Source organism: Rhinolophus ferrumequinum, chromosome 9 (assembly GCF_004115265.2).
Source record: "Rhinolophus ferrumequinum isolate MPI-CBG mRhiFer1 chromosome 9, mRhiFer1_v1.p, whole genome shotgun sequence".
Classification (NCBI taxonomy): domain Eukaryota; kingdom Metazoa; phylum Chordata; class Mammalia; order Chiroptera; family Rhinolophidae; genus Rhinolophus; species Rhinolophus ferrumequinum.
In genome coordinates, this window is record NC_046292.1 from 32,807,493 (window position 1) to 32,832,895 (window position 25,403).

The window sequence follows — 25,403 nt, forward strand, 5'->3', positions numbered from 1 at the left end:
GGAGCACAGCCTGGGGTGTGAGAAGGAAGCCCTGCTCTGTGGAATTCTGGAGATGTGGTTGTTGGGGTAAAAGATGCAAGGGAAAGGAGTGTGCCCCTCTGGTTTCCATAGGTGATCTCTATGGGAGACTGAAAAAGAAAGAGAACATCATCGCAGACTAAGTCCCCTTGTTACCAATGTTCAGAGCCCTTGCCACAATTTAGTGCAGTGCCTATGTGATCTGTTTAATGTCTGTCTCCCACCAAGCTATAATTCCCACCAGGAAGAACTCCTGCTGTCTTGCTCACTGCTTTATCTCCAGAACTTGGCACCCTCCCTGGCACATAGCAGGCACTACTGACTGAGACAGAGTTTCAGATTGAAAAGCAGAAGCAGAGGCACTCCAGGGGCTGGAGACCAGCCAGGTCTGCTCACCTAACCCAGGTCCCTCCTCCAGGCTGCCACACAGCCCAAGCCTCCTCCTCTGGCCCGGAAGCCCAGGATTCTGAGCCCCAGGGTGGGAGAGAGTGAGCTGTACCCAGTTATCCAGGAGGTCACACCTAGACTGAAGTGGTGGGTGTCCTCTGGCTGCCACTGCCTCTGGGAGCAGGGATGGGGAGGAGAAGTGGGAGCCTGGAGGGGGAGGGGCAGTGGAGAAGCCATCATTGCAGAGGGAGCTAAAAATAGCCAGAAGAGATGATGTCATCGGGTTCCCACAGCTCAGCACTCCCCTCACTCACATACATACACACTTACTCTCACAGATACAAGTGTGGGCATACACACACACACACACACACACACACACACACACACTCTGGGTTTCAGGGCCACAGGGGCAGGGAAGTCTGGTGAGTGTGTCTGCATATATGTGTGCCTGGGTTTGCATAAGTGTGATTGCATATGCCTCTATGCTTGTGTCTAGGTGCATGCAAGTTTGTGTCTGCATTCATTTGTAAGGATGTGTTTGTGTTACATATGTCATGGGGGGAGGTCTATGTGTATGAGTGTCAGTGCAAATCTCTGTTTATAGGCATGTACTTGTATGCACGTGTATTTGTTGCATTGTGCGTCTGTGTGTGTGAGTCCACTTATATTTACCTGTCTGCATGTGTTCATGGATTGTGTCATGTGTCTTTATTATGCGTAGGCCCGCTTATAGGCTTTGGGCATTAGCCCAGCCACCCCCGCCCCCATACCTGAGGAGCTTCATCCCCCACCCAGCACTGTCTGAGCATGAAGTGGCAGTGAATTCTCTGTCCCTCCCCTCCTCTCAGGGTCCCATTCTCTGGCAAGCCTTGGAGTAGATGGACACAGACACATTTCGTTTTCTCCCCGCAGGTTTCCTGAACCCCAAGGGCCAGGCCAAAGGTCACAGGGTTTGCTCCCACTCCCAACCCTCAGGGAAGGCAGCTTTGAAACTGGAGTCAGATTTGGGGACACACTAACCCATGCATAAAGGGACACATTAGAGACAGGGTCCCCTCACAATGTTTCCTGTCACTGAGACACAATGCCGTGTAGACACACCCCACAGAAACCCAGTTATACTCGATGACACATGGACGCACACCCAGAAATCCAAATGGAAAATCCCCAGGCCAGAGTGCTTAGCACCCTCCCCTTTTCTGGAATCAAACTCTGTCTTGCCCCACCCGCAAAGGCCAGGCTCAGCTGTGAGTCCTGGAAAACACTGATCTCAGAGAATGGCTGGGGGGCTGAAGGTGGTACACCCTCCTCAGAAGCAACCCTCTCCTCCTTCAGGCTGCCTCCCATCCCCCTCCTGACCTTCATTCCTCGTGGCAGAGCTGATGGTTCTCTCTGATGCACCCATACCCTCACAAACATACCTTAACACACATAGCCGGCCACAGAGGTACACTGGATTGCAAAGGCGCACTCAGCCACGTGTCCACTTATACTTCCATTGTTCTGGTCTCACACACACACTCAGACCCACACATACTAGCAGCTACACCTCCATACTGACCATCCCAGGGACACAGAGCCACATACACCACACTCCACTCATGGGGTGACATTCAAGTACTGAAATCTGTCTTTCATCTATCTTCTGATGTGTGCCTGTACCTCCTTCCCCAAGGACCTGGCTCCCTATACATCCCAAGATGTCTATGGAGATCCTTTTCTCTGTGCAGATGGGAGCGCAAGGCAGGAAGGCGCCCTACCTCGTAGGGTAGATCAAAAGCTGAAGCCAAAGATGGGGAGGTGTGTGTTGCTGACTTTGTCCTGTCCTTCCACTGTCTAACTGTGATCCCTGCTGCTGTCGCTGAAGCCTGTCCCTGCCCTCATACCCTGCAGAGTCAGCTGGAAACACTTCAGAGTGGAGTAGGCAGTTGGAGCAGAAATGATTGTACTTGGCTGCTGTTCACCACCCATGGCCCCTAGGAGATGCAGGTCCGGAGCCAGCCAAGCTTCTGGACTAGTTTCTGGGCATTTCTAGAGGATCAGAAAGCTGCCAGGTTGACAGAAGCGTCTGAGAACTGAGGAGAGGAAGGAGAGGGAAGAGTATGAGGAAGGCAGCAGTCCTGGAAGCTCCACTGCTCTTAGATTCACCCTCTTCCCCAAGCCCTCCACTCCCAGCCAATAATACATCCTCCATTAAGGCTCTCAGCCTTTAGGATGCCTGCCATCAAGACCCCTCCCTCCATATCTTTAGGATGGTGATATTTCACAGAGCGTGTGTCCCCTAGAGTGCCTATGCAGGGCTAAGGTGGGAAAACTTCAGTGGCCCTGTTTTCCCAACCCCCAAAACTCAGGGCCCTTGGCTAACCTTGTGGTGGAAGGATCCACACACTGGTGCTGACAGTGTGGGTGTTGTTGATATCCCTGGCCATGGTGTCAAGATTGGTGGCTGCAGTAATGGCAGCCGGGCCTTGGGCTTTCTGCCGGTACCTTCTGTGGCTGCACTTGAACATCCTGGGAAACCTGGGCCGAGGCCAGCCTATACCTGGCCTGTGGTGGGGGGAACTTAAGCCCCGGGGCCGAGAAGTACGGACAAGCTGAGAAGGCCCCATGGCACAGAGAGCTTCTGTGGTGTGCCTGTGGGGGCTGCTGGCCAGGGCAGCTGAGGCCTTTATGACATACAGTCTGTGTACGGGTGGGGCTCTTTATTACAGGTCCTGGTCCCCAGCCCCCTCCCATAGGTCAGGCTCTCTCACAGTTCTCTCCTTGAGTCAGTCAAGCCAAGAGTCAGAAAACCTCAGCGAGGCGCCTTAGGAAAAGGAACTCTGCAGAGGGCAAAATCACTCCTTCGCTTTCTCACTCCTCCCCATTAATGATAGTAACAATTTTTATTGGGCACTTACTATGTGCCAAATATGGTGCTGAGTACCTTACAAATATTATCTCATTTAATCCCACAACAATCCTACAAGGAGATTCTATCATTATTCCTTTTTCATATACAGTCAATTCTTGTTATTGATGATAGTTATGTTCTAATAAAGTCACCACTACAAACACTGACTTAGCAAATATTGAGCCAATGTTCCTAGGAGAAATACAGGGTTAGATTCCTACCGGCCTCTAGTCATAACATTTTTGTCGCCTGATCAGTCAGTACATCTCCTAGTTTAATGTGTTTTTCTAAAGACACCTAATTTAAAATATATTGTTGAGTCATTAACATTGAGCTCACAGCCAATAGCACTATAACTTGTACCTCAATGACCTTTATATAACACACGTATTTCCTCTGTAAGGCACAGCACAGTCTTCTTGTGCTTAGCAACACTAGACAGCACTTCAAGCATTATATCAGGGGCCATTTAAAACAGCAAAATCATCAACAAAAAGCCCCAAAATGCAAAAATGTGACACTAAATCGACCACAAAAAGAACACTTGTTTACCTTATAAGAGCTGAAATGAGAAGGCAGTATGTCCCCTTGTTCAAGATCAGCTGAGAACATGCAAGTTGGGCAACTCAAATTTTTTGCAGCTCTGCACGTCTATGAATAACTGCAAAAGTACCACGAATATTGGTCTGGGGTTACAAATAAATTTTAGTGAGTAGGTAAATTCACAAATATGTAATCTATGATAAAGAGGATTGACCGTATAAGGAAACTGAGACTCGAGTGAGGTCACACAATCAGAGACAGGCAGGGATTCGAATCTATGATGACCAAGGTCCAAAGCCCAGACATCATTTAACTTGTGCTACTCTGCATTCATTCATTCATTCATTCATTCATTCATTTGTTCACTCATTCATTCATTCAGCGAATGTTTACTAACAATTTCATATGTGCTAGAAACTGGGGACGTAGATGAACATGACCTTGTTCCAATTCTTGAGATGAAAGAGAAAGCCATGTGGGCAATCAGTGCAGGTGAAGAAACAGCTAAATCCCCAGGGGATGTAAGACGTTCCAACCCTAGGTTTATCTTCTTTCTTGTAGGAGACAGGAACATCAATGGCTCTGCCAAGGCTGGCACTGAGTTCTCGTGGAACTTTGAACTTGCCCCTTCTCCCTCTACACCTCACCCCCACTCTCCCTTTCCCTCTAGCCAAACGCCCTTCCCAGCCCCTGTTTTCTCTGTTCCTGCAAAAGCCAGCTAGGAGACTGTGGGGCTATCATGCTCAAAGGCGCCACACCTCCTGCCCTTCCAGTTTCTACTGTTGCCATGCTCAGTCTTAGAAAATGAATTTGCCCCATCAACTTCTAGCCACTATACCTATAAGCTCACCTGCCCTTAGCCATCTTTTTACCCAAGCCCAGACCAAGGCCTCTTTCCCTGCTCTTCTCAGCCCCTCCTGCCTTCTTAGAGATTCCATCAAGGTAGAAGTCTGCTTGGTGTTTAAGACATAGGCTCTGGCACCAGACTGACTGGGTTGAATCCTGGTGCTGCCACTTACAAGCTGTGTAATCATGGCAAGAACTTAACCTTTCTGTGCCTCTGTTTCCCCATATTTAAAAAGGGGATAAAAAGAGAATCTATCTCATAGGATTGTTGTGGAGGGGGAAAAATAAACTTACTAGTATATATGTAATACATTTAAAAGATGATCTGTATAAATATTGTGTTATCAGCCGCCTTCTCTTCTTTTCTGTCACTTCAGCGGCCTCCTCCCATTATAAAAACAAAACAAATTTAGAAATTTAAAAGTCCACTTTGTTCATGCCATACCCCCTCTTGCTCTGACTGTCCTCATTCTGACCTTCTTACTCTGTGGGTCACTCCCTTATGTTCCAGAATGGGGAGAAAAATATCCCTTTAAAGCCCTTTAACTAGTCTTATACAGACCAGGAAACAGGCTTAAAACTGAGTCTAAAAAAATGCTCCCAGAGGGGAGCATTTGAGATCTTGCTCTTTGGCATATGAATAAACTTATAAAAATTCTCTAAAAAAAAAAGAAAGAAAGAAAATTGCCCCCAGGGTCACACAGCCAATAAGCAACAGAACCAGGATTCGAGCATCTGGTGTGAGTGACTCAAAAGTCAGAACTATCCCAGCACCTCTCCATCAGGAGCTTGGAGAGGAGTGTATGCAGCCCTGAAGGATTAACGAAGGCGGGGATTACAGAACCTTAGAACTGGGCAGTGACACTTTTGTGGGACCATAGTGCCACCTGCTGGCAGAAAGGGAAGGGGTGTCCACAGAGAGCTAAGAGAAGAGTGGGGGGAAGACTGAAAGAAGGGTGGGGAGGGAGAAGAGTGAGGAGGAAAGATGAAGGGAAGAGAAAGGTGGGGAATTTGGGGTTTTGTGGACGGAGAAAGACTAGGAGCTGTTTGCTATTCAGAGGACGCGGCAGGAGCTGCCAAACCTAGGTCATTTTTTCAATAGTGTGTGGGTACATGAGCATGGTGTGTGTGTGTGTGTGTGTGTGTGTGTGTGTGAGAGAGAGAGAGAGAGAGACTAAGTGTGTACCTCAGATGCTGCTCTGTTGTTTGTTAGTTGCTGGGAGTCAGTCCAGAGAGTTCAGTGTGTGTGTGTGTGTGTGTGTGTGTGTGTACTCATAAGCACCAGTCAGTCCACAGAGTTCAGAGTGTGTGTGTGTGTGTGTGTGTGTGTACTCATAAGCACCAGTAGGTGTTTATGTATGTATCTGTGTGAATATATAGGTGGCAGCTTGGGCTGATGTGTGTACGTGTGAGTACGTAGGGTATGTATGAATGGATCTGCAGGTATAGGGTGAAAAGCATATGTGCACCGTTGTGGTGGAGGGCACACAGAAGTTCTACGGGGACCACCTGCCACACCCTCAGACTTCTCCCCCTTCTCAGGAGGGGCGTTGCCCAAGATTGCTGTTGCCAGGTGGAGGCCTGCTCCTGTGGCTATGGGGACAGATCTCCAGGCAGCAGGGGGCAGCAGGGGCAAGAGAAGTCCCACTGGTTGGGGTGGGGCAGGCAGACAGGCAGGCGGGCAGAAGGAGCCTTTAAAACCCCTGCCCCGCCTGCAGGTGAGCAGTGGTGTGTGAGAGCCAGGTCTCTGCCAGCCGTCCTCTGTCTCCCTGCCCGCCCACTCAGTGGCAGTTCCCTGGAGCTGTCTATCTCCTCTGGAGCCTCAGCAGAGTCCTCTTTCAGAAGTCACTACCAAGATCCCTGAACAGGTAGGCGATGGCATAGGATAGAGACTACCCTATGAAGTGAATTTAATCTGGAAGCAGGTTTGGGGAGCTGGAAGTGCCATGCGGAGGGTCCTGGAAGAGTCTGGGTTGGTTTGGAGGGAGGCCCAGGATATATAGGTGCCAGAAAAGGGCATGGAGTGACCTGTAGTGTGGAGGTTGGCCTTGGGGTACCCGTGGAGAAAACTGGGGTGTTAGGATCTCAGAGTGGCAGATGCTGGTAGAAAGCCTGGGCAGTACAAAGAGGTAGGGCTGTTAGGATGGACGTGGAAAAAGTACTGAGGTGTCAGAAGCCAGATGCAGGGGGAAGCTTTGTGATAGATGAGTCTAGGATGCTGGAGTCTGATATGTCAGGGTCCAATGCCAGGGCCAGGGCCAGCCAGCACAGGACAAAAGTCCTAACTCCCACATGTCTGCCTCCTAGGAGCCACCATGCAGTGTTATAGCTTCATAAAGACCATGATGATCTTCTTCAATTTTCTCATCTTTGTAAGTATGGGGGTGGTGGGCTCCTTGGGGTTCCCTATAGCAGTGAGTCACAACCTGAGCAGAGCCCAAGCTGGGGAATAGCAGACTGCTGTGCCCAGACTCTATCCTGCATATTTTCCCCTCGTGATGGGGTACAGAAGTCTCCTCAGATGCTGAGTCCTGCTCCCAGTAGCATCCTGGCTGCCACACAAGTTGGAGTAGAGAAACATAAGGGCATCCCCTCCCTTCCAGGAAGCTTCAGCCCAGACTTAGAGCAGGGCAGGGCAGACGAACAGGAATGATTCTCCCCTTTTTATAGACATTGGAGGCTCAATGAGGGGAAGGGGTTTGTTCTAGGTCACCTAGTATGGAAGAAAATTCGGCCTCTCTATGATGGGGATCTGAAAGGAGATAAGGCCCAGAGACCTTATGGTCCAAGACTCAGTGCTGAGTGCTGGGGCGACAGATAAGCAAGCTCTTTCTCTGCCTTGGAGGATCTGAGGTACAGCAGGCCAGATAGGCAGACAGTTGCAACATAGTGTTTCTGTCCTTAGCACAGGGACTATGGGAGCCCATAGGAGGAGCTTGAACCCCACCTGCTCAGAGAAGACTTCCTGGAGGAAATAACTGAGGCTGGGGATTTTCCCTGGGTAAAAGGGTTGTAAAATATGCAGAAAGGCCCAAAGGCAATGAAATCAGATATTGTTCAGAAAACCAGGAACAAATTGACTGGGGCATGTTTGACTGAGGAAGCTGAGCAAGGAGGCGTGACCCCTGGAGATGGTGGTGGAGATAGGGAGAAACAGACAAAGTGGACAAAGGCAAAAGCCCTGGGATGGTGGCTGAGGGAAGACGGGGCAAGGGAGACAGAGGTCTTGGAGATGATGCCCGTGTCTCTGGCCTGAGCAACGCAAGGGACGTCCAACAGGCAGCTGTGTACCCAATGGGGCTGCAGCTCACTTGGGAGCTGGACATGGATATTTGAAAGCCATGGGCCCATAGGTGGTCACTGAAGCCATGGGAGTGGGTGAGAGTACTCCGGGAGAGTGAACTACAGAAAACCCGGCTTCTAAGGGATAAGCAGAAAAATGGCCACCAGGAAGCAGATGGAGAAAGAACAATGGGAGGAAAACAAGGAGAGAGAGAGCAGAGAGGTCAAGGAGGAAGTGTCCACCAGATTTAGCACAGGATGTCACCAGAGACCTTGGAGCCACATTAGAGTGGATTAGAGTGAGTAAAAGTGAGGAAGTGGAGACATGAAATGTAGATAAATTTGGATAAATTGGCTAGGGGGTGAGTTACTGCTCTGACTCTGATGTGGGCTGTGCCTTGGGCTTCCTTGGCTTCCAAAAACTAGCCTTGATCCATGTATCTGGAGAAGGCAACAGGATCCAAGTGGTGTGGAGAGCAAAGGCTCTGGCCTGAGGGGGTTAAAGGCAAATCCGGTTTGGATTCTGGCCTCTGTTGCCCAGGCCTTTGCTAGCTGAGAAGGGCAGGGCCAGCCTCAGACTCTTTGAAATTTGACCCTGCAGGCTGGAAGCCTAGCTTTTTGTCCTTGGGCAAACATGCCTGGGATCCAGCCACAACCTACCAACTTATTCCTGGTTTTAGCCTCAGTTTCTATAACTGGGAAGTGGGGATTAGGCACCAAGGTGGTGTCCGGCTGATTCATCCATTGAAGCTCTGGATCAGCAAGGCTTTGCTTTAAGAGCTTTGGGAACTGGGCAGTGCCCTCCTCCCCAATCTGGGCCTCAGGATTCCCTCTGAGGTTTGGGGTTGAACTAGACAGTCTCTAAGAGCTCTGGCTATGCTCCCCCTCTGGTGCCTCAGTCTCTACAAGGAGAGGTCTAGGCTGGATGAAGGGCAGGCCTGGAGTCTAATCCTGGAGGGGAGCCAAATGGGGCCTCAGGGTGGATGTCCCTTCTCACCACCTCCATCTCCAAGGTTGGGAGCAGGTGTAAACCTCAGCCCCGCCTTCATTGCCATGGTGACTGTTGAGCAGGCTCAAGGCTACCACCCCCCTGTTTCCGCCTATCAGAGGACAGAGGTGTTCCAGGCACCCATAGCCTAGGAAGGAGATTAGGGAGGGGTGGTGCTCACCTGTTTATTTTCACCCCTAGCTGTGTGGCAGGACTCTGGCAGCAGTGAGGGAAAGCCTTCCTCCCTCCCCCACCCTCCTGTGGATATTTCAGGAACCTCTGATCCCATTTATATCTGCCTAGGTGTGTAGCCTGGTGCTGGCTATGGGTGTCCCAGCTGCCATCCTTCTGGCTCTACAGGATGTTTTTCCTCCCTACGGGATGAGTTTTTAGACTCCTTAGCCAGTAAAAGGGAAGTTTCTTGTCTCCCATCTTCCTGACTCAACTGTGTGGTAGAGAACTGCTTAGCAACACTGTTTCAAGGTCTGCCTCTCTGTCCCCAGCTGTGTGGTGTGACCCTGTTGGCGGTGGGCATCTGGGTGTCAGTCGATGGGTCATCCTTCCTGAAGATCTTCGGGCCACTGTCATCTAGTGCCATGCAGTTTGTCAACGTGGGCTACTTCCTCATCGCAGCTGGCACTGTGCTCTTTGCTCTTGGTTTCCTGGGCTGCTACGGTGCTCACACTGAGAACAAGTGTGCACTCATGATGGTGTGTCAAACCCAGCTCCACAGGCCCATAACCAAAGCCCACGGTCCCCTCGCCCTTGACACCAGACCCTGGGGATCCCCAAGCCCTGTTCTGGACTGCAGGGGCCTCAGCAAATGGGTCCTGGCCCCGTATTTACAGGGGTGGGTTAGGGCAAGGAAGTCATGAGGGACTGTCTCTCCCTAAAAATCAGACCTCTGTTCCCCACTCAGTTCTTCTTCATCCTCCTCATCATCTTCATTGCTGAGGTTGCAGCTGCTGTGGTTGCCTTGGTGTATACCACAATGGTGAGGACTGGGGATGGGGCAAGGGGGTAAGACTGGGCAAAGCTCTAGAAGTGGGCTGTGGCCTGTGAATGGCCAGCTTGCCTGTCAAGCCCTAAACACTGGCCTGCCACACCCAGGCTGAGCACCTCCTGACGTTGCTGGTAGTGCCCACCATCAAGAAAGACTACGGTTCCCAGAAGGACTTCACCCAAGTGTGGAACACCACCATGGAAGGGGTAAGGTGGGCTGGGGGAGATTGTGGAGTGGGTAGAAAGAAGCAAGGCCCCACTGAGCACTCTTGCCTCCTTGTCTCCAGCTCAAGTGCTGTGGCTTCAACAACTACACAGATTTTGAGGACTCTCCCTACCTCAAAGAGAACCATGTCTTTCCCCCATACTGTTGCTTTGATAATGTCAATGGCACGACCACAGAACCCTGCACCCAGGAGAAGGCCGAGAACAAGACTGTACAGGTGTGCGCTAGCATGGAAGGCTGGGGTTGCTTTAATGGCCTCCGAGTGCTGCGGGAGGGTGGGAGGCAGCTGCCGACTACACATGTTCTCTTCCCTCTCCCAAGGGTTGCTTCCATCAGCTTCTGTATGACATCCGAACCAATGCTGTCACTGTGGGTGGTGTTGCGGCTGGAATTGGGGGCTTGGAGGTAAGGGGGTGAGGAGGTTGGGGCAGGATATCCCCACTAGACCAGAGGTGTTTGACTCATCTTTGAGGCCTCTCTGGAGGAGACAGACTTCTAACAGCTTCAGGTAGGGTGTCGGGGTGGGGGGCAGGGATGTAAAGCTTAAAGACCCTGATCATGTCCTCTCATCTCTCCCTATTCCTTCCCCATCAGCTGGCTGCAATGATTGTGTCCCTTTATCTGTACTGCAATTTGAAATAAGTCTGCTTCTACCTCTGCCACTGCTGCTGCCACACAGGAACTGGGAAGAGGCATCTGGCACTCATAAGCAGCTGTGATCAGGGTGGGGACAAGATCTTAACAGTGTCATTTGGGCCAGAGTGGGCCCCGCCTTGCTGCTGTGGAGTTGGGACCAAATAGGGACCACCCTCTTCAGGCTGTGCCTGACTCTGCCTTCCATTGGTGGGGTTGGGACCCACCTGTTCCAGAGCCAATTCTAAGGTAGCCAGTTCTCCTGTTCATTCCTCCAGTCTGTCTCTTAAACCCTTGACACCCCTTCAGGCCAATGGGGCTCTTGGTGATCCCAGTACTCCCCTGGGGGATGAGAGAAAGGTACCCTATATCCTGGGCATATGTAAAATTAGCAGTAACCAGGCGGATGTGTAGTAGGCACTTCAGAACTCATAAATCAATTAAAATGTTTCCATTTGGATATTCAAGTGTATCCTTGGGGAGAGGGGCCCATCTTGCCTAAACTGGCTTCAGATTCCTGTGGGGTTGGAGACTCAGAAGGCCCCTGGAAAAGTAGCAGAAGTAAAGTGGGGTGGAAGTGAGTGGCTATTTCTCCACTCCATTTGGATTTCAGGCCTGGGAGGGAACCTAACAGGGATGGCCAAGAGGGTACTGACGGAGGAGGTAGGGGCTGGGCCAGTCTGCCTTCCTATCATGTGGGAGGACTTTGGCCTGAAATTATCCCCACCTGGTTGGGGGCACTGAACCAGAAAGCTATGAAAATAACAAGCTTGTGCCCAAGTCGGGCGGAGAGACATATTGCCAAGGCAACGGGAGAAGGTCACTCCTTAGGCTCTGGGAGGCCCTCTGGAAGCCTCCATTGGAGGATCCAGGCTGCCTACCCTTCCCACTCAGGTAAAGCCTCACACCTGTCCCTGCTTTGGGGATTTCAGAAAGAAGTTAATTTATTCTTGGTCTTGGCCTGCCCTGTGCTCTACAGATCTGATCGTTTATTTCATCTTAACCACCTCCATGCCCCAGAAACCAGACCTAGAAAGGCCAAGTGACTGTTCCAGGCCCACAACCTTACATGAAGAGCTAAACCCGGATTTGGGCCCAGGCCATCCGACCCCAGAGCCTGCTGGGGTCCTGTCTGACATGGTGACAGATTTAGCAGAAAGTCCTAGACATAGATCCGATTGCTGCTGAACTAGGAGTGATAGCACTAAGAAGAGAAGCGGTGGCCAGAGAACATGGTGTCTGCTACCAAGCAAAGCCCAGCCTGGCAAACCAGTCCTTCTTGCTTCCCTTTGACCCCTAGGTCTCTCTTCCCATGTTTTCTAGGGCAGTCCAGAACTGTAATCCCTTGTTGAGCCCAAAAAGGAACAGTGACCTGGACAGAACCATATAGTGCTTGAGAGCTGGTCTGTGAGGCCCAGATTAGGAACTGCTGGGGGATGGGCAGGAAGAGCAGTGAGCCCCCTCCTGCTCCCCCCTTTACCATTTTACTGTGCCTTGCACACACAACCACTGCCCATATACGGGTAGAGGCTGCAGATTTGTTTGCCCAGGGCGGACCTCCACCTCATCGTGGGTTAATTGCTCCTCAACCTGGCTGTTGTGGCACCTGAAGCACTATCTCTAGATCCTGCAAACACTGGAGGTGGCAGGGTGTTGAGAAACACCAAGCCACATACCACCCGTGCCATCGCCTGCCATCGCCGAGCTGAGCTCCAGGCACAGAAGGGGGGGTGAGGTAGAGGGGGAGGCAGGAGCAGAGAACTGACGAAAGGGTGGGAATTCCAATCAGTTCCTGCCGCCCCTTCCTCTATAGGAGCTCACCAGACAGACCCCTTCTCAAGAGATGGTCTACACTCACCCTCCTGACCCTCAGTCCTTCACAGACCCTTTAACTGTCATACCTCCCCTGCCTTGGGCCATCTCATTCATTCCCTCGGGACAATCCCATCCATTTTCTGGTGCTTCTACCTTAGATCTCCCTAACCTCTTTGGATCATTGGCTGGGTGAGAAACTGATGAAAATGATGGCTTTTCTCCAGAAAAAAATGCCCAGCTTCGGCATCTGCAGACAGGACCACAAATCCTTGTTCAGAGGCCTCCATCTGCAGCCCAGTTCTAGCCTCCTAAATGATGCCTACCCTGTTCTGCTTCACCCACTTCCTCCCCACCCCTAGCGCACTACACTCACCTGCTCTATCACCTCCCAACCACTAAGTATCTTTTTGCTCTCTCTTGCTCTACCTCTAGGGACAGGTGCCTGGCCCAGACAAGCTAGGCAGGAAACAACCGGGTGGTTAAACAGTGGAGAAGGGTCGTGGAGTGGCTACTCCAAGCTGAGCCCCAATTAGGGCAGAACTAAAGTCAAGCTCAGGGGCCCCAGGGTGGAACCTGGGGAAAAACTTTGCAGTTTGAGACTTGGGCATCCCCTGGTGGCCAAATGGCCCCAAATGGAAGATAACACCCAGTGGAAGATGGTAAGGAAAACTCAACATCCATCACTACCATTCTCTCTCCTTCCCTCTCTCTCTCTCTCTCTCTCACACACACACACACACACACACACACAATCACAAGACACATCCCCAGAGATTTTCTCCTTGTTTAATCAATGACCAACCACCTTATCCAGTTTTGGAAACCTGGACAAAGAGGAGGCCAAGAAGAGGCCTGGTTCAGTGTCTGAGGGTCTCTGGATGAGTCTGCATCAGCAGGTGGGCCCCAGCTGGGCCTATCCAGGGGTTGGGCACAGCAGTTTCCTGAGTAAGAGCCAGCCCCACCCTCAGGGCAGCACCCTGGTCCATAAAGAAATCAAGGCCTTTCAGGCTTCAGCCTGTTTCTAAGGCCCTCAGGACAGTCAATAAATAGGTTAGATTCTGAGCCAGGCCTGGGCGGAGGGAGTGTACAAAGGGCAGGATCAGCTTCCAGGGATCCCAATGATTCCCAGGTATTATCCTGCCCTTTCTCAATAAGGAAGTAAATAAATAGACCTCCAACTCAGACACAGGGACATTGGAACAGGGGAACCCTCCCCTTGGAGTTAGTAATTAAGTCTCATGTTAAAAACAAACCAGCCCCAGCCCCTGCCAGAGTCTACAAAATCCTACAGGATGGGTGAAGGGCTAGCCTGCCTGGGGGTACACAGTACCCAGCCCTGCAGGGTCCTGGAGGTCTCATGTCTGTTCTGCAGCTCCTGGGGCTCCCTCCTCCTTTGGGGGTGGCTCTAGGAAAATTGGGGTGATTGATGGTGGCTTCTTCACCCTGGGAAGATAATAGGGAAGAAGTCATTAGCTATGTCTCCTAATCCCACCAGTCTCCCATTTCCTAGGGCAGAAGAGTCACTCACGAGTAGGGGGAGGCTGGGACCCCCACGACCAGGAAGTGGTTCTTCTTCCGAAACAATCTCCACAGGCCCCGGTGGTTGCCACGCACATCCAGGTCCCAGATATGGAGGCACTGGTGGGGGTGGCATAGGGGGAGAGGCATGGGTCAGAGAACTGTGGGGAGGGGCTACTGAGGTCCCCGGCCCAGCCCCCACCCCTCCTTAGCAGCTTCAATTTGCAAGAGGTAACATCTTCTAGAATATGATGGAAAGGTTCTGAGGTAGAAGATCCCAGAACAAAGGCTCCCTGTATCTTGGGGTTAAGGGTATTCCTAGGGTAGGTGTGGTATTGGAGCACCTTGGCAAGCTGGGTCCAGGTGGTGAAGTCATCGTCTTTCTCCATTCGGATAAAGGCCACGTAGGTGTGGCCCTCTGTGTCTGGCAGGAAAGAGTCTTCACAAGGGTTCTTGCTATGGTCCAGAACCTCGGCTTCACTGCAGCAGGGGTTGGGGGGAAAAGGCCAAGACAGAGCTGACTCATGGGTGTACCACACAAAGCCCCATGCTTGTTGTCATCTTGAAATTCTTAATAGTTTTTTAACAAGGGGCCCTGATTTTCATTTTGCAGTGGGCCCCATAAATTATGAGGCTAAGACCACCAGTATTTGACTCCTCCTCGCTCCCTGCCATATACCCCTACTGTCCTAGGCCATACCTGAGCAGCCTGTGAACCTCCACTTCATAAGCTTCCTTCTTCAGACTGACGGAGAGGGAGAAATGGGTCAGGGAAGGGGATAACCCCTCAGGTCCGAGGGGCAGAGCAAGGGGTCACATGTGAACTGGTGGACAACAGGGCCGGCGTAAACACACAGTTGGAAGGGACTGTGAAGTATTGGTCATCGAGGCTCCTAGATATCCTCCGCTTTGCCCTGTCCCCAGCCCCTACCTGTCCACGTTCCTGAGCTGGACACCTGGAACCGTGTTGAACTTGTGCTTCTTGAAGTAGGCTTCCTGGAATGGGTATGAGGATGCAAATCAGGACTTTACAGTATCTGGCCCACACCTGCCCACTGACCCATCACATAGCCACAAGCCCACAAATGAAGGCCCTCTAATTTCCTCCTATCTTCCCCAGCCTCTTTGTAATATTCTTGGCAGGCTCTTACTAGCTTTAATTTGGGCTCAAGCATTGCCATAGATTCATGTCCAAACTGGCAGCTCATGCTGACCCCTGAGCTAGTCTCTCCCCAGTGGTCCTCCCTGGGCCTGCTGTTCTACAGCCACAGAAGCCAGGAACAGGGCCCGCAGAGGGTGGTTGGCAAAGGGACAGGCTGCACTGGGAGATGAAACTGTTGTGACTAAGGTACTGAGAGTGACCTGAGGTAGATGCCTGCCCTTTTCAGGGAGATGAGTGGGGGTCTTATATAAGCCAGCCTCTGAGGGCCTTTCTGGCTTCTAGGAGGTTCCAAGGTGGAAGCTGTCCATTCCTTCCTGCTGGGCTGTCTTAAGGCTTCCTATGCTATAACTGGGGAGTGGCCCTTTGGACACAGCCATGTAGTGGGTGGGGTCCTGGAGCCCTCCCTGTTTACTTCAGGCTGAATCTTAGGCCCCAGCACTTGCAAGGACAGGAGAGGGAGGAGCTTGCAGGACTGGATAAGTGCTTGGTGGCAGAAATACCCTCCCCACACCCACAGTCTAGTGCTCAGAATAGTAGTAATAAAAATAATACCAGCTAACCCTTATATAATGCTTACAGTTCAAAGCAATTTACATATATTAACACATCTAAACCTCTTTACCTCACAACCCTATAAGGTAGATAGTATTTTAATTCTCATTTTTACAAATAAAGAAACTGAGGTAAAAGAGGGTAAGTCATTTTCCCCAAGGTTACATGGCTGGGAAGTGGCAGACCAGGTTTGCTCCAGAGTCCATGTTCTTGTGCTACCTGCCATACGGTGCCCACTCCTCCCACCACCCTCCCCCGCCCCGCCAACACTCCCGCCTCCCACTCACATGGAAGTAGCCGTTCATGTTGAGGCCCACGATGCCAAAGTGGTAGGATCGGGAAACGTCAGGGATGATGCACTCCCGGCCTCGACGCTGTTCCGGCATTCGCATCCACATGTCCCAGTCCCAGAGCTGGGGACATGGAAGGTGACAAAGGTTAAGAGGTTCCGAGCCAGCAGGGGAACCCAGCCCACTCACCCTGCCGAGCCAGGGCACCTTTTCCGGTGTGGGCCACTTGGGCTCCAGCTCCTCCTTGTACAAGGACTTCCTAAGCACCCAGCCCAGCCCAGGCATGGTCTCCACGCGGTACAGCAGTGCTGGGTCCTCAGCCGTGTGTTCATACCCCTGGGGACAGGGAGCCATGGTGGGAGGTATTAGCTTGGGGACTCTACAGACTCCCCAGCTGACCCCTGGCCACTCAGCCTACCTGGTCATTCCAGGCAGAGATACAATACAGGCTGTCATCCTCTTCCAGCAAGTGGATGGATTGGCTGAGGAAACTGAGAGAGGCAGGGTCCAGGGGTTCAGGGAGGGGCAAGGACAAACCCAGTCACACAGCGATGCAGGAAGAGCTGGAGATTGGACTCAGGAGTCATGCCTCCCTCTCCCTTCCCCCAAATCCCCACTGTTTGCATTCATCCTTTCTACTCTTTACTCAAGCCCAACACCTACCATCCCAAAAGTGAGGCTTTTTCCTCACTTTTGAGCTTGCTTCCTCCAGAAAGCTCTCCAAGACACCTCACTGGCTTCTTACCTGGAGACCCAGTCAAGCAAAGAGGCCCCATGCAGCTTTTAGGAGCTGCATGGAAGGGTACTCCCCTCACCTGAAAAAATCCACAGCAATGTCCAGGTCCTCTTCCAGAACCACAGCAAATTTGGCTTCCTGCAGAGGGAAGGGGACAACATGATCCCAAGGGGGCCTTTCCCGTCCCATGTCTCCTCCACCCCATCCCACTTCTCAGGTAATACTATCCCCATTTCTCAGATCAAGAGGATGAGGCCCAGAGAGTAGAAGACTGGACTTTGTGCCCGTGTTTCCCTTCCCTAGGCCCAAGAGTTTTGTCCTTACTACTCACCGGAAACAGGTTGAAAGTGGCAGTGAGGCTGGCCTTGTAGTGCTGGGTGGAGAATAGGTATAGTGCACGTGAGCTTTGGTGTGGACGGTAGGGCCAGGTGTCTGCCCCTTCCATCCCTGCCTGGGCAATACCTGAGACACACGGGCATTCTTGATGCTGATGGGAGTATGCTGGATGCCCCTCAGACCAAACAGTGCCACCACGTCCATAGGCTCCTGGGGGGCATGGCCACTTGTCATTCTGTGAGCCACCTTCCCCCGCCCACCTCTGCAGGCTCTGACACACCAAGCCTTCCACATTTCACAGCCCTTGCCTGGGCTGTCTCCTTTATCAGTGCTCGGTGATCATTGCTGCTCAGCACCCGCAACCCTGTGCTCTGCTCAGCCCAAAGCCCCAAGCCCCACTCACCTCATAGTAGCCATCGATGAAAACTGTTATCATCTGGGGAGACACCCCCTGGGCTGAGAGCAGAGAGCGCAGCATCCTGGGGAGCCCAGGGATGGGTTAGGCCTCTTTGTCCCCCAAACTCAGGACTCCCCTGTGCTTATGGATGGGCCCACATCCCCCAAGTTCACCCACATGTGAGTGGACCTCCTGTCGCCTTTGTGCCCACCTCAAGAGTTCCTCCCGCAGGTAGATGAGCCTGGGGTTCCCACCCGCTAAGCACCCTCCTGTTCAGTGCTGGATGCAGCCCATTCCCAGGCTCACCTATACAGGTAATTGGGCCGGTTCCCTGCAATGACAGCCACAGGCACATTGAGGACCTTGTTGTCTGGGAGCTGAGGGAGAAACAGCTTTTAGCTCTTGCCTCACTCTCGCTTCAAACTGGGATCCCTACCTAGGGAAGAGCTCTTACGGGGAGAGGGGGACTTCAGGGAAAAGGCAGAGGGTTTTCCCTGTCTTGGGTCTTCCACGTACTCAGCCCAACTCCGACTCCAGGCCTTTCTTTGCTGACGTGGCCTGCCCCCAACCACCAGGATGTCCCCTGTCTTTCAGAGCTCAGTGTAAATCCTTAGCTCCTGGTCCCTCCCAGGATCGGGTAGGGAAAGCCCAACCTGGATCTTTCCTAGGGCCCTTGCCAAGCTGGGAAGAAGTCCAAGCCTCATTGCCTAAGGCCCTACTCACTGGGTCAGGGCTGAACTCGATGGGTGTGGGGTCCTTGCAGCTGCACACACTCCCATAGCCCTCAACTTTGCTGCAGAAGCGCCGGCGGCGACGGTTCAGTTCTGTGTCTGCCCAGTGGCACTCTGCCTCTGAAGGAGAGATATGGTCAACAGGATGGGGACATGAGGCCACTGTGGTCCGGAGAACACCAGGCACCCAGTTAAGAGAATAAAGCCCCATAAAGAGGACCCAATGTCCATCACCCCCAACACTGGCATTGCCCCAGATCCCAGCCCCCATTAACCCACCTTCAGCTGAGCTCAGTGGCACATCTGTCTTCAGTAGGACTGGGTCCCCCCAGGAGGAGAGGGCAGGTGACTTAGAATGCTTCTCCCCAAGGACAGGACCTGGCAGGGGGCAGGAATGAGGGGTAATGGTAGGCTCCAGTTTTGGAGCTTCTTCCCATCTCCCTGCCCACTTTCACCTAACCCACCACCACTGGCTCCTATTTGTCTTCCACCCCAACCCCTCTCCTGGGGTTCTGCTCCTCTCGGGCCCTTAATACTATAGGGTAGATGGCCTATGGTAGCGGCACCTCCTTTTCGTCCCACGAAGGCCCAGGTGTCCCTCCAGCCCAGAGCAGGGCCGGCCTGGCTGCCTAAGCTCCTCAGCAGAGCCTTGGCTGTGTCCTTGAGGTGGAAGGAGCCCTCGTCCTGGGAGGCCAGAAAAGGTGGTCAGCCTGACCAGCACGGTTCCAAGAGACCTGGCCTCATGGAGCACTATGTGTCAAGCACCGTGTAAATCCTTTTACTTAAATTAGCTCATTAAATTATCACAACAACCCTTTGTGGTTACTATCATTTCACATATAAGAAAACTGAAGGCTTAGAGAGATTCTGAGAATCATCCAAGGTCACCAGGCCAACCAATCCTTATCATAATCCCACACAATCTGCACCTCTCTGCCCTCTTCCCACTCTTCTTCCCTCCCTTATTCTGCTTCAGCTCCACTGGCATCCTTGCTGTTCCTCAAACATTCCAAGCACTTGCCCACACTGGGGCCTTTGCACTTGCCATTCTGTCTATCTAGAATGCTCTTCCTCCAGATATTAACATGGCTCACTCCATACTTCTTCCCGCTCATGTCATTTCCATACAGAGAACTTCCCTTTCTAAAATACATCCCCCATTACTCTGTCTCCCTTGCTTTATTTTCTTCCTTATAGAAGTTATCATTTCCTGACATTAAGCATTTATTTGGCTGCTTTTTGTTGATCTTGCCCTGCTGGAATAAACTCCTTAAGGGTAGGGACTTGCCTTGTTTTCCATTATAGCCCCTGCACCCAGAGCAGTGCCTGGCACACAGTAGGTGCTCAATACCTATTTGCTCAATTAATAAAAATGACAAGGCTAGTATTGGTACCTGAGTCACCTTCCTCCAGAGGCTCTTCCCACTGTGCTATATTAGGGGCATAGAACCCAGGGCCATGAGCAGGGTTGGAGCTGGGGGTGTAGGGGATGGGGCCAGGGCACAGTTACTGACCTTGACAGTGCAGATGAGCACTCGGCCGGGTGCCACCATGTTGAGGAACAGCACCATGGCCTCATCCTCATGAGGTGAGTACGTGTCAAACACACGCTTTGCCATCACATGGCCCTGGCAGGGGACACACCACTCGTGAGTTAGTGTTACCAGCAAGGAGGGCTCAGCTTCGGCCCTCCAGGTCCCCTACCCCTAGACCTCACCGTGGCCTGGTTGAGGACGATGACATGGATGCCCCGGCCCTGCTCCCGGGCCTCATCCTCCAGCACCTACAGGGTGGCAGAGACAAAGTCCAACTCTTCACTCTGGCATTCAAGATCTCTGTCTTATTGGCACTTAAAAAAAAAACAAGAACAGCTGCATGAAATGAAACCTCTCCTGTCTATCTAGGCCTCTGTTCACTTCCAAATCAGCTTGAAGGCCACCTACCTCTTCCAGGAAGCTTCCATAGCACCCCCATCAAAAGAGATCACATCTTTCTACAACACTCCTTTCGACAGCTTTCATGGCTCATAGAGCCCTTGACAGTTTCTGCCTCATGCTGGCGATATCACAATCTACCAGATTGAGCCCCTGAAAGCAGGGCCAAATCTGATTACCTCCAGCTCCCCAGTGTCTGGGACAAGGCTAAGGCTAAAGAAGGAACCAGGAAGTAGTTATGAAATAAATCAATCAATGAATGAACTGCCTACTAATACTAATGGTCACTTCTGATAAAATCCCACTATATAAATACATTTATTTTATATAGTGTATTTCATTAAAATGAAAATACTTTTCATTTTATCCTGACAAGTAGAAATCATTAGTCCCATGTTACAGATGAGGAACTGAGGCCTCCAAAGTCATACAGGTAGATATTGGCAGAGGTACGGTTCCCATTCGAGCAGTTGACCTGAGCCAGTGGACCACACCCTGAGTAGAATGGAGTGACTGTGCACCAAACACAAGCCCACTCACCGTAGTGCCATCCACTGCCACATATACTTTGCTGCGGCTTGAGTATACCTCCACATCCAGGACCCTTCGGGGACCACTTCCTCTGTGACGTGGGGGCTCCAATCGGCCCAGGGCCTCATCTATGGGGGTACGACAGATCATGGAGACAGCAGTCTCAACCCTTGGGATCTGCCTGCTATTTCAGCTGTGAGATCCCAGGGAAAACCCCTGACACACACACCAATCCCATCCTCAGCCTGGCCCCACCATAGTCTTGCTCCGGCTCCGGGTCTTCATTGGCCTCGCTGATTGCTCGTCGTGTGTCCAGGATCAACTTGATGTTGACAATGACGGTCACCAGTAGGAAGAGCACAGCTCCTGTCTGAGGGGAGTGGTAGGGTTGACTAAAGAGGGTTATTCCCTCCAGATCAATGAGTGTGTTCCTGAAAGGAGGGCCCTGGCTCCAGTGATGACACAGGGAGAACCTGACGCCTCTCTCCTCCTTCTGTATGTCCAGTTTTACTCCCCCAACCAGAGTCCAGTTTCATGACCGCCTCCTCCATGGACACCCCCCTGACCTTTCCCCCTTCATCAGGGCCCTCCCTACCCAGAGCTCCTGTGTTCTTCCATTTGAGACCTTGATTTCCTTGGTCCCCTCCACAGTTAGTTACTAGAGATGGAGTCAGTCCCACAGAACCAAACGTGGATCATAAGACCTAGGTCCTAGCCCTGACTGCCTGACAGGTGTGGACTCCTACTTGGCAAAACCTTCCTGATCAGACTTCAGGCTTCTGTCAGAAGCCTGGGAGGTTGTGCTTAGGTTCTGATTCCAGAACTCTGGGCCTAAACCACTACCCAGCAGGGACATGACACAAAGAGGTTTCCTCTCTAGAAATCTGCTGCCCCTTTCCAGGGTGTAGACAGCCAAGGTGGGTCCCAGTGCCCATAGTCTAGATGGGAGTAAAGCTGGAAAGGTGTTCCTAGGAGATCTGGGACATCGCTATACCTGACAGAATCTCCGCAGGGCCCGTTGGTTGGTTAATTTATACTTCCAGGTAAGATACCAGCTCCGCTTCTTCCGAGCCCCAAAGGGCTTCACGGGGCTGGGCTTCCAGTCATCCATGCCGGATTGGGGGAGTCACCACTGTTCTGGCCAACCCATGCTTTCAGGAAACTGGGGGGACCAGAGGGTCACATGGGGTAAGGTGTTCCTCCCAAAGTCGGATGCCTTCTGGGAGGACCTCCCAGTAACTCTTCAAAGCAGACATCCATGTTGTTGTGTGACCTGGGTAAAGTGGCTCAACTTCTCTGGGAAGGAAATCTTCAGAGGGGTCAGATCATCTGGAAATTCCCCTGGGGCTGGGGGAAATGACAGGGTCGTCCAGGGACCCAGAGGGGGAAGCCAAATAATCGGCTTTCACGGCCCATCAGCCCCCAAAAGGACCAAGCCCCAGGCCTTCCCAGTCCTGGGGTGGGCAAAAGGCAGCGGCTTCCCCCCCCCATTCTCCACCCCCTTCCGTCCTCGCCACCCTCCTATCTGGCCCAGCTCTTCTCCTCCCAGGGCGCTGGGCCTCCAGAGTCTTAGGGAGACCTGTCCCGGCCTCGTCACCCCTCCCGAACCCCTGCCCAGAGGCACTCACGGCTCACGGGCCCCGGGCACCGCTCGGGCCCCTCTCGGGCCCGTACTGCTCGGCCCCGCGCGCCGAGGCCTCCGCCTCCTCCATGCCGCTCGCGGCCCCGCCCCGGCCGGCCCGCCTTCCCGCTTCCGCCGCCGCCGCCGCCGCCGCCGCCGCCGCGGCGGGGTGAGAGGGCGGCGGGCGGTGCTTAAGGCGGCGGCGGAGGCGCGAGGGTGGTTGTAGCGGGTGATACCGCGTGTCCTCCGCCCCTCCGCAGCTTCGCAGAGAGCGGGCGGGGTGGGTGCTGGGGAGAGCCGCTCCCCCTACTTCAGCACTGCGGGGTGGCAATCCCGATTGAGTCGGGATCCTGGAGCCTTGAACTAGACCAGACGGCACCCCAGGTTCAGAGGGGCTGCAGGCTTCGGACACAGATACCCCTCCCCTCGCTTGGGCAAGGCTGCACTCAGGTCTAGGGCAGGCGTGGCCTCTGGAGGCTAAGGGGAATTAAAAACCTGATTCCTACCACTCATCTAGACCTTGTTACTTCATGTCTAGGTTCCCTTCTGTGTGAAATGGGAGTACCCTTATATGATGCTTACTCTATGCCGGTCACTATTCTAAGCACTTTACTATATTAACTAATTTAACTCCACAACAACCTCATGAAGTAGGTATTACTACTGTCTCAATCTTATAGGGAAAGAAAATGAGGCCTAATGTCAACGCTGGGAGAGCTAGAATTCTCCAGGTTGAACTCTTAACCCTTGCACGATACTGACAATAATTATGCTTACAGAGTTGTTGTGAGGGTTAAATGAGATAATACATACACAGCACTTCACTTACCACAGTGTTTCTCAAACTTTGGTTTACATCAGAATCACTTAGAGAGTTTGTTAAAATGCATATGGCTGTGTCCCATTTTAAAAGTTTTTGATGCAGTAGTATGGGGCAGAACAGAAACTGCATTTCTAACAAATTTCTAGGTGATGGTGATGCTTATTTGAAGTGAGTGGGTAGCCATGGAACAGTTTAAGGAGGGAAGCAATATAATCTGATTTAAGAGAACATTTAGTGTTTTGTGGAGAGTGGATTAAACGGAGACAGAGGAAGTCAGAAGACCAGGTAGATTTTTTGAACTCTCCATATTCCATCTGCTTCCTAAATGGTGGGATGATGTCCCCAAAACGTTAACACTTACCCATGGTTCCAGAAATCCTAAGGAAAAATATATGACTTAAAATTATAAAGGTAACCATTAGATGAACTAAAAATAATGGTAGAAATATATAGGACCAATGGAAGAGGGAAGTACAACGTGTAAGAGAGGTAAATCCATATTGATCATAATAGGAAGTCAGTAGACAATGTTTAAAATTAAGAAATAGTGGTATAAGCCTATTGTGGAGTTAGGAATATAAACACCAGGAAAAAAAAAAGCTAAAAGTGGTTGCCTCTGGGGAATGGGACTAGAGGTGGGGAAGGATATGGAAAGGGTAACTATCTTTTCATTGCAAATTCTTCTGTAACCATGGGCTGGAATTACTGGGATCAAAAACCAAAATCAAATCAAAACATAAGTTTTTCATGGCTCCTCATTGCCTGTAGAATAAAATCCAAGCACTTTAGAACCATCTTCTGTAACCTCAAAGTGTAGTCCTGATACCTGCAGCATGGCCATCACCTGGGAGCTTGTTTGAAATGCAGAGAATGTCAGACCCCACCCCAGATTTACAGAAATGTAATCTACATTTTAACCAAAGTCCCAGATAATTCCTATGAATAGTCAAGCTTTATAAACGTCAGTTTACAAGATCAAGCATGATCTGACCTCTGTGGACCTCTTCTGCTTCAATACCGGTTGCCGCTCATTGGCCAAACTTTGCTTTCCACTCTTAGTCCAAATGCAGCACCAGGGCGGTGTGTGTGTGTGTGTGTGTGTGTGTGTGTGCGCGTGTATGTGTGTGTGTGTGTGTGTCAGTGGCTAGCTAAATTCTAACTACTGTTTTAGGCCCAGCTCCTCTACTCTAGGAAGCCTTCCAAAACCCTCTGCAGCTCCCTGTTACCACTGTTCCTTAAACTCTCATATCCCTGACTGAGCATGCTTACTTAGCCTTCATTCAGCAAATACGTATTGGGCGCCTGGCTAGATTCAGTGCCAAGGTGGGGAGAAGGTGCTGTGAACTCTCCGAGTGCTCCTTCAGGTACAAATCCAGGATCGCTCAGCCCTACGCATTCCAGAGCTAGCGGTTGTGTGCGCAGCACTCGAATACACACACACACACACACACACACACACACACACACACACACACAGACACACACACACACCACTCTGCGCGGCTTTTCTGAGTGTTACGGCGCCCTCCCTCCTCCCCCGCGCGGCGCAGGCGGGGACCCACCGGTTCCGCTCTGCGCTAGCAGCGGAGACAGGAGGACCCCCGGGAGCGGGATCCCGGCGACCGATCGCCCAGCCCTGTTCAGGCTTAGGCCCTCATGGAGGGGACTGCGGAGTCCCAGACGCCTGACCTGCGAGACGTGGAAGGCAAGGTGGGCAGGAAGACCCCGGAAGGGCTGCTCCGCGGGCTGCGAGGCGAGTGGGAGCCGGGAAACTCTGGTGCCCTGCTGCTCCCCGGGGCGCCTAGCAGGGACCATGGCCTGGGGGACAAGATCATGGCGCTGAAGATGGAGCTGGTGAGTGTACGACTCACGCCCCAGAGTTGGGCTGGAAAGGAGGGAGTTAAAACGCCCCACCTAATTGCTCAGGATCTCTCCCATGTCGATACTTATACCCTGGGGTCCATTAATTCCCCCCCTCACCCCCCGGGGTGAGTGGGGTGTTGATGGGTCCTGAGGACTTGGGGTGGGAGGCACAGGTTCTTGGAAGTTTTTCCTGCCAAATAATTGGAAGGGGAGAGATGAGGACTGGGAAGCACTGGGAACCTAGCACAGCACAAATCTCCCCCACGGCTGCCT

General features: G+C 52.0%; 4 protein-coding genes across 5 annotated transcripts in view; 2 read left to right on the plus strand and 2 right to left on the minus strand.

The window, feature by feature from the left end:
- Window positions 1–725: 725 nt before the first annotated feature.
- On the plus strand, window positions 726–11,275 carry TSPAN1 (tetraspanin 1). Its single transcript, XM_033114568.1, has 9 exons — window positions 726–830; window positions 6,409–6,558; window positions 6,998–7,062; window positions 9,464–9,670; window positions 9,880–9,954; window positions 10,071–10,169; window positions 10,250–10,405; window positions 10,510–10,593; window positions 10,783–11,275. The coding sequence occupies exons 3-9, from the start codon at window positions 7,006–7,008 to the stop codon at window positions 10,828–10,830; spliced, it is 726 nt and encodes a 241-aa protein (XP_032970459.1). The 5' UTR covers window positions 726–830; window positions 6,409–6,558; window positions 6,998–7,005; the 3' UTR covers window positions 10,831–11,275.
- P3R3URF (PIK3R3 upstream open reading frame) lies at window positions 2,744–3,017 on the minus strand. The gene has a single exon (XM_033114569.1). It carries the CDS (start codon window positions 3,015–3,017, stop codon window positions 2,769–2,771), a length of 249 nt encoding a protein of 82 aa, XP_032970460.1. The 3' UTR covers window positions 2,744–2,768.
- Window positions 11,276–13,402: 2,127 nt separating the features above from the next.
- POMGNT1 (protein O-linked mannose N-acetylglucosaminyltransferase 1 (beta 1,2-)) lies at window positions 13,403–22,590 on the minus strand. 2 transcript variants are annotated; one of them, XM_033113904.1, is made up of 22 exons: window positions 22,452–22,590; window positions 21,818–21,985; window positions 21,079–21,193; window positions 20,833–20,951; window positions 20,076–20,141; window positions 19,873–19,986; window positions 18,925–19,042; window positions 18,638–18,736; window positions 18,351–18,478; window positions 17,934–18,004; window positions 17,634–17,709; window positions 17,357–17,440; window positions 17,226–17,267; window positions 16,974–17,032; window positions 16,577–16,649; window positions 16,366–16,494; window positions 16,156–16,281; window positions 15,086–15,150; window positions 14,855–14,899; window positions 14,499–14,634; window positions 14,165–14,274; window positions 13,403–14,079 (listed from the first exon to the last, which is right to left on the minus strand). In XM_033113904.1, the coding sequence occupies exons 2-22, from the start codon at window positions 21,932–21,934 to the stop codon at window positions 13,992–13,994; spliced, it is 1,980 nt and encodes a 659-aa protein (XP_032969795.1). In that variant the 5' UTR covers window positions 21,935–21,985; window positions 22,452–22,590; the 3' UTR covers window positions 13,403–13,991. The 2 variants fall into 2 exon arrangements, with proteins under 2 accessions (XP_032969795.1, XP_032969796.1); XM_033113905.1 differs by lacking the exons at window positions 21,079–21,193; window positions 21,818–21,985; window positions 22,452–22,590 and having other exon boundaries at window positions 13,405–14,079; window positions 20,076–20,207; window positions 20,833–20,952.
- Window positions 22,591–24,490: 1,900 nt separating this feature from the next.
- The window catches only part of RAD54L (RAD54 like), a 47,788-nt gene continuing 46,875 nt past the window's right edge, over window positions 24,491–25,403 (plus strand). Inside the window, exon 1 of the mRNA XM_033113906.1 lies at window positions 24,491–25,121. Coding sequence (XP_032969797.1) covers window positions 24,924–25,121 — 198 coding nt within the window. The 5' untranslated portion in view covers window positions 24,491–24,923. The remainder of the gene's footprint in view (window positions 25,122–25,403) is intronic.